This window comes from Teleopsis dalmanni, chromosome 2 (genome assembly GCF_002237135.1).
Source record: "Teleopsis dalmanni isolate 2A chromosome 2, ASM223713v2, whole genome shotgun sequence".
NCBI classification, from domain to species: domain Eukaryota; kingdom Metazoa; phylum Arthropoda; class Insecta; order Diptera; family Diopsidae; genus Teleopsis; species Teleopsis dalmanni.
Window position 1 is genome coordinate 162,369,684 of NC_051847.1, and position 7,585 is coordinate 162,377,268.

The 7,585-nt window shown below is 28.2% G+C and overlaps 1 protein-coding gene across 1 annotated transcript; it reads left to right on the forward strand.

The window, feature by feature from the left end:
- Window positions 1-775: 775 nt before the first annotated feature.
- Window positions 776-7,063, forward strand: LOC119683608 (methanethiol oxidase-like). Its single transcript, XM_038097387.1, has 6 exons — window positions 776-916; window positions 5,179-5,342; window positions 5,417-5,886; window positions 5,952-6,444; window positions 6,509-6,634; window positions 6,701-7,063. The coding sequence occupies exons 1-6, from the start codon at window positions 904-906 to the stop codon at window positions 6,896-6,898; spliced, it is 1,464 nt and encodes a 487-aa protein (XP_037953315.1). The 5' UTR covers window positions 776-903; the 3' UTR covers window positions 6,899-7,063.
- The last annotated feature ends 522 nt before the right edge of the window (window positions 7,064-7,585 follow it).

The window sequence follows — 7,585 nt, forward strand, 5'->3', positions numbered from 1 at the left end:
TAGAAAAAATTAATTTATTATATTTATTATTTTTGTAAAACTACTTTAAGTCCTAACTGGTGTTTATATTTTTACTGTAAACCAATTGAATTAAATTAATCTTAATATAAAAATCACATAATTATTTATAATTGAAACGTTGCAGAGTATAGGGTATTCAACAACATTCGAAAAAAATATATACTTAATTATAAAATATATACTTAATGAAAAAATATATAATGAAGAAAAGATATTCTCAAAAACAAAACTATTTGTTTGTGTTTTGCTTGAAATTGTTTTTTTTTTGTTTATTTTGCATTTATTCCCCATTAAATATATTTTTATTTATTTTGCAATCTTTTTTTTTTTGTAAAATTAAATTTATTATGTCAACAATGACTTAACAGTTTAATGAATAATTTAATTGTTAGAACTATTCGTACGTATTCCACACAAATATATGTTCCAAATATATAGAACATTTATATTTGATTTGATTTTTGTTTAAAATATCAAATAAATAATAAATTAAATTGCATTGTAAACAGATTTTATATTATTTAAAAACTTTATATTAATCACTTAGTATATATGTAAAATCAGCAAAACGTAGCTCACTACTGTAGTCGCATAGTGCAGACACTAAATAAAGAAATTGAAATATTTATAATATGTGTATGTGTGTGTATGTGTGAACCTGTTATCGCATTTCCAAATGTGTTCACTCTCGCCGGCAAACAACACCAACAAACAACAACAAAGTTCTTTATAAAGGCAAAAGCATTTCCATTGGAAACAAGTTCTCTGCGAATTCAGTGCCCGTTTGGATCTTGACACTTGCGATTGATTCGACTTTTGAGGCGTTCCTCGATAAGTGAAGTGAAATAAAAATAATTATTTAAAAATATTTTGTTATAAAATATGACCGAAAAACGTAAGTTGGAATAAAGTTAAAGACACAACATTATAGTAAAATAATAATAATAATAGTCTCTGAAACGGTGTCTTCCTACTTCTTAGAGCCAGGAAAATACTCGTAATCACTTTAAACTTAAATGTAAACAATAAATGTAATCATTCGTACTCATCTCTTTTGATAAACTCAACACTGATATATAGTTGTATATACTATATAGTAGTGTCATATATAACATATATATTGTAGATTAAAAATTTTAGCTTTTACAAATAATTAACAAATAATAACTAGAGATACCACAGCAGGTGTTTACTTACAATAAAAGTTCTGAAGAGAAGATTCAACCCATTGAAATCTATACTTGACACTGGTATATAAGAGTAGACAAATTAAGTTTCTTATTAAAAAATATATTTTTCTTAAAGGTTTGGTTAGAATAACTATCTTAAGTGGTTTTTGCAAACATTAATGTGATTAAAATAATCATATTAACTAGATTGTGTTTTTCGTAGATTACAGAAATTTACTACCAACAGAAGTATAACCCAATTTTTGCCTGGGAATATTTCTTTTAACTTATTATTTTGTATTTTAAAGTAAATATAGTGTTTTGTAAAGTATAAGAAATTTTTAATTCGTCAGTATTGTACTTATTTAATGTGAGTAGTAACAATGGTACTAAGAGATGTTTAAGATCTAGTACACTTTCACTGGAAAAAGATTGCTAAACCTAAAAATTACAAGTTTTTATTTTTTAAATTAAAATTAACAGTCGGAGAACATAATCAGATAAGATGGGTTAATGTTTTAGTGTTTATTTCACTGAAAATTTAGAATAATTTTTTAACAAAATAATAGTGGATGACAATAATATTTTAATATTTTTAATGATGTAATTATTTGCAATAATTATATAAAAATTAAATAACAATATATATTAATTATGTAATAGCGGCAAAATACTTTAATTTATTGAAAACCTTTCAAATTATTTTCAAAAGACATAAAGTAATATTTTAAATATAAAACTGCATTCAACATATTCTTAAACTTATTATTTACAAAAATAAAAGTTTAAAGTTTAAATTTATGTTAAATTTAAATTTCAAAACATATTGAAATTCTTCAAATGAGAATAATTATTGACGCACCATAGTATATAAGTGTCCACCCAAATCTACAAATTTTCCTAGTTAAAGCTTAGTTTGCTAACATTAGCAAATAATATATATATAATATATAATAATATAAAGATAATGGAAGGTTAATAGATTACGTTAATTCTTTAGACAGAAATTTTGTATTCATAATTTTATTACAAAGACCTGATTGTCGAGTCTTCAGTGAAAATTAAGCTCCCTGAAAAGTAACCATTATTTCTTTCTTAGTCAATTGTAGGGCATTATTTGTTGTCATTAATAAATCACCTATAATTTTTTCTAATGTAATTCAAATAAGGATCAAAGTATAAGGTTTATTTATATTATTTTACAGATATATTAAGACAATTATATTACAAAAATAAAAATTATGGTGTTATGTTGTTATTGTTAAAATTAAAAAAAAATTTTCGTTTGTCTTATTGTTTGTTAAAAGAAGATGCACTAAATATATGTATATTATTTGTAAAAATAATAAAAAATAATAATAAAAAGCGATTACCCATTCGGTATCATTAAATGTATAAGCGAAATCGTATTCACACTATCTTTTGATATCTGTAAGTAGTCAAATATTTTCTTAAACTGTACTTCGTAAGATTTCGTGAAGTTTTTCATATTTTCTGGATTAACCCGGTATTCAGAGCTTTAAGCGAAATTGTCAGTAAGTCAACGTTTAAATAAGTGATTTGGATGACACATAGATAATATAACATCTATTGCGGCTTATTTATCTTTATTAAAAACAGTATTTTTTATGTATAATTTAATTTAATAAATACAAAAACTATATATGTGTGAAATTACTTAATGGTTACTCTTGAGAGTCACTGATTATTGTGTTATTCTAAGAACAATCATTGGCGTCTCATTTCACCGAATTCGACGCTTAGCTTCTGGCTGAACGTTGCCATTGCTATCGGTACGTCAACGTTCATATGAATAATTTAGATAAAACATATACAGCATAACACCTATTGCACTTTGATTTAGTTGCTTTAAAGATTTGAAAGATAAACAGATTTGTTTGTGAAATACTGAAGTCTATGCTGAAGTCTTCCGGTATTTTAATTCTTCACGTATCATGCTGTGCCTGTGACCGATATTGGAGTCTGTCACTGGTATTCACCGCAACTGGTTTACTTAAAACCAAATCTGCTAAGAATGTATTATGCTATACATTCTTCAATAAATAAAAATTAATTTTTATAGTATTTAAAGAAAAACATTGTTAGAATATTAATTTGAAAAAATATCTAGTTATTACATATTCAAAAAATTTTGTAACAAAACAAGTAAAAAAGATGGCTTCAGCGGAACCGAAGCTAAAATACTCTTCACACAAACGCGCTGGAAATTTATTAGAAAACGGTTTTAGATTAGAACTTTAAATTTATATCATTATATGTCATATATAATATAAGTTTTTGCAATTATATTTAGTTCATTTTTAGATTTTTAACAACTAAATCAGGTAATTTAGTAAAAAATAAAAAATATATCAATTCACTTTTTTGTAAGCACATACCATAATAATGGATGAAATTTAGATTAGGTGAGATTATGGGCATATACTAACGTTCATTTAAAATTATAGATATATCTATATATAAAATATAATATAATAAACATATCTAAATCGGCAGTTTTTATAAAATATTAGATTAAAAAAAGAAAGAATAATATAAAACCCTGCAATAAATAATGTATCTAAAAAAAGAACAGTATTAATATTTAACAAACGAAAGTATAAACATAATTAATTAATTCAATTATTCTACAGCTTCATAATTTCATTCTAATATAACACAGCAAGTGAATTTGTTAATAAACGCCAAGTCAGAATATCCAAGTATGACTTTGGGTCAGTCATGAACACTGACTCTGAGCTTCAAATTTGGTAGGGCACGAGTTTAACCCTTGGTACTTGCAGACTCCAAAAAAATTATTTGCGCATAATTAAATAAAGAAATAGTTCCAAGACCTTTGATAATGGATATTTGGCAATATTCGAAACAGCTGTATGGTCAGCCAAAAATTCAGTTAATTAAAATAATATTTATTCGAAATTTTTCTACCAAATATACTAGTTTCTATTAAGCAAATTAGTCAGTTCTATCATAAAACATGCTAAGTTGCAACTTGCATAAAATATTAGGTCTATTCCAAGAGCTACTCGTAGTAACTTTGAGTAACACTGTGTACGAGTATACATAAGTGCGTTCCACCAGCAAATTTTCGTCGAAATTTTACTTGAATTTTACTACGGGTATCTCGTGGAACAGGCCCATTATCAAATTTTACCTAAAATCAGTTCAATTCAGAATATAAATTTCAAAAAAAAAAAATATATATATAAATAATAAAAAAGTTAGTTCTAATTATTTAACACTTACTTTTTATACATTATACCATATCATATACGCAGTTTTGTCATTTCGCCAAATTTTCCATTTGCAAAAAGTTCATGTGCAAAATTACAATAGACTAACTCAGAAAATGATAGACCATAGACTAATGGCGCCGACAGATACACAGGTAGAAATATAGACAGACACACGAACAGGCAGGCAAATAGAAGGACACCGCTTAGAAAATTGTCTCCTTAGCTTACAACTATTCATTATATTGTCTCCCCGATGTCTTAATCCTCTCCGCTTCAGAAACATCTCCGCAAACTAAATTAAATCTATTCCGTAATTATGTGTGTAGGGTATAAAAACAAAGTCAAAATCACTACCCATAGCATCTGTGAAAATAAAATTGCATGTTTAAAATTTCAAATCATTTAATTAAAATAAAAATAGAATATACTGACAATAAAATAATTATATGATAATACATATTAATAATATTAAAATAAAATTATAAATTCAATTTAAGTGCCACAAATTGTTTATCAAAATTATTTCAAAATAAAATTGAAGCTTAGTTTATTATTTATTATTTGCTGAAATTCTTGTTAAACTATTCGCCTCACTTGTTTTTCGATTAAAATGTATTGAAGATAAAAAAAAATCATCAATTGAAATGGGGGAATACTGATAACGCGTAATCAATTTAAAACACTTATCTGAACTTTCTCAAATTATTTTAAAAATTATTTTTATTTTGTAGACTGTTGTCATGGCCCTGGATATCCAACTCCATTGGATGCTATGAAAACTGGACCTCGCGAGAAGTTATTGTATACCGTAACTGTGCAACCGAACAAAGAAGAGCCACATGGTGATTATCTATCAACAGTTGATGTTGATCCTGAAAGTCCCACATATTGCCAGGTGAGTGTCTTATACTTTTATTTAATACTAAACTCAAATAAATTTCTCTATAATTTCTTTTCATATCATTTTAGGTAATACATCGAACGTTTACTAATCGCACTGGAAACGAACTACATCACTCCGGTTGGAACGCTTGTTCGAGCTGCTACTATGTTGACAAGAATGCCAAAAAGATACCAAAGCGAGACAAGTTAGTTTTACCGGCAATAAATTCAGACTTTGTTTATGTTGTGGATGTTGTGACAGATCCTCGTAAGCCAGAAATTTGCAAGGTCATCGATGGCAGCGTAGTTAAAGCCCAAAATGTAACAGCTCTGCACACTACACACTGCCTAGCGGATGGCAATATAATGATATCCACTCTGGGTGATGCTGATGGCTATGCTAAAGGTGATTTCATTATTTTTGATTCTGAATTCAATTGCAAGGGAACCTGGACTAAAGGCAATAAAAAAGCACTTTGCGGCTATGATTTTTGGTATCAGCCTTATTATGATGTAATGGTCGCCTCTGAATGGGGCGCACCCAACAAATTTAGACGGTATTTTATATCCTTTATATGTAAATTAATATTAACGATCAAATATTACATATATACCATCTTAGTGGCTGGCAAAATGAGGATCTAGATGATCTCACTCAATACGGTTGCCGTATACATTTCTATAAATGGTCAACTCGTACTTTATACCAAACTATAGATCTTGGTTTGGAGGGATTTACACCATTGGAAATACGTTTTATGCACGACCCAAAGCGCCCAGATGGTTACGTTGGTTGCGCATTATTCGCTAATGTTTATTATTTCAAAAAGAAACCAGACTCTGATGAATTTGAATGTAAGAAAGTTATTGACATACCTAGTAAATTGGTGGATACTGGCGATGGTATTGCAACACCAATGGGAGGTATGATTTCGGATATTATCATATCGCTAGATGACAAATATTTGTATGTAAATTGTTGGCGTCATGGTGATTTACGTCAGTATGATATAACTGATCCAGAAAATCCGAAACTTACTGGCCAAATATTTTTGGGTGGTGCCATTTGCAGTGACTTGACGGAAGTCAAAGTCATCGAAGATGAAGAGCTAAATGTAAAATTATCAAATGCTTTTTCCTTTGTAAATTATAAAATTTAAATATGTGTTTTATATATAGGAACGCCCACCACCTTGTTATTTGAAGGGACATCGTTTAGAGGGTGGACCGCAAATGATGCAATTGTCTTTGGATGGTAAAAGGCTATATGTATCCAGTTCACTATATTCACCGTGGGATAAAATTGTAATTATTGAATAATAGTACAATGAATTCAAATTCTTTCTTCATTTATTTTATATATTATTACAGTTCTATCCCAAAATGGTTGAAAAGGGTGGTCATATCTGTCAAATTGATATTGATGTCGAGAACGGAGGTATGAAGTTGAATGAAGATTTTTTTGTTCAATTCGGTAATGAACCATTTGGACCAACATTGCCACATGAAATGCGTTATCCTGGTGGCGACTGCACATCTGATATTTGGCTTGTAAACGATGATAAGTGAACAGTTTAATTAATTCTTAAAAAAATATATTTCTTTTAATGCGAAACACAGTTTGAATGCTTGATTATGTTAATACAGAGCACATAGATGTTATACACGTATAAAATATTTTGAACGGACACTATAGAAAAAATAAAAATACTGCAAAATAAATTTTATCTTATTTAAAAATGTATATTAGTAATATAAAAAATATTATATGCAGACAAGCATTCAGATGAATGGAGATTCAACTCTTAATAAGGCACAAATAAAAATTGTTGCTCACTAAAAGCATAGAAAATAGAGTTTTCACTTTAGCACTGGATGTTCTTTATTTATTGAAATCAAATATGGATCGATCATTCAAGAACTCTTTTTATTTTAACTTCAACCTATGGAACCGAAAACATAGGTTGATCTTCAATTTAAACAACGCTCACCACTTTTCCCTAATCCTTCCACCATCAACCACCTTCCATTCACATCCTAACCCATGTAATTGTAAAATCCTAACCCATGTAAAATCCTTTCGTGTGATCTGCTTTAAGTTCCCAGCAGGTCACAACAACTACAACACAATAAAGATTAGGATTTGATAGTGTGTGATTAGAGTGAGAGGGAGTGTTGTTTGTGATAATAGGTGGAGTGAATGCTTCGTTTATTTTTTCAAGTTTCTTGATTTTAGCGATATTGCTGGCAATTGTC

Coding starts and splice junctions, on each gene's coding strand:
- LOC119683608 (XM_038097387.1), top strand. Junction 5,343..5,416: donor AAAGTCCCACATATTGCCAG/GTGAGTGTCTTA, acceptor ATATCATTTTAG/GTAATACATCGAACGTTTAC. Junction 6,445..6,508: donor TCGAAGATGAAGAGCTAAAT/GTAAAATTATCA, acceptor TTTTATATATAG/GAACGCCCACCACCTTGTTA.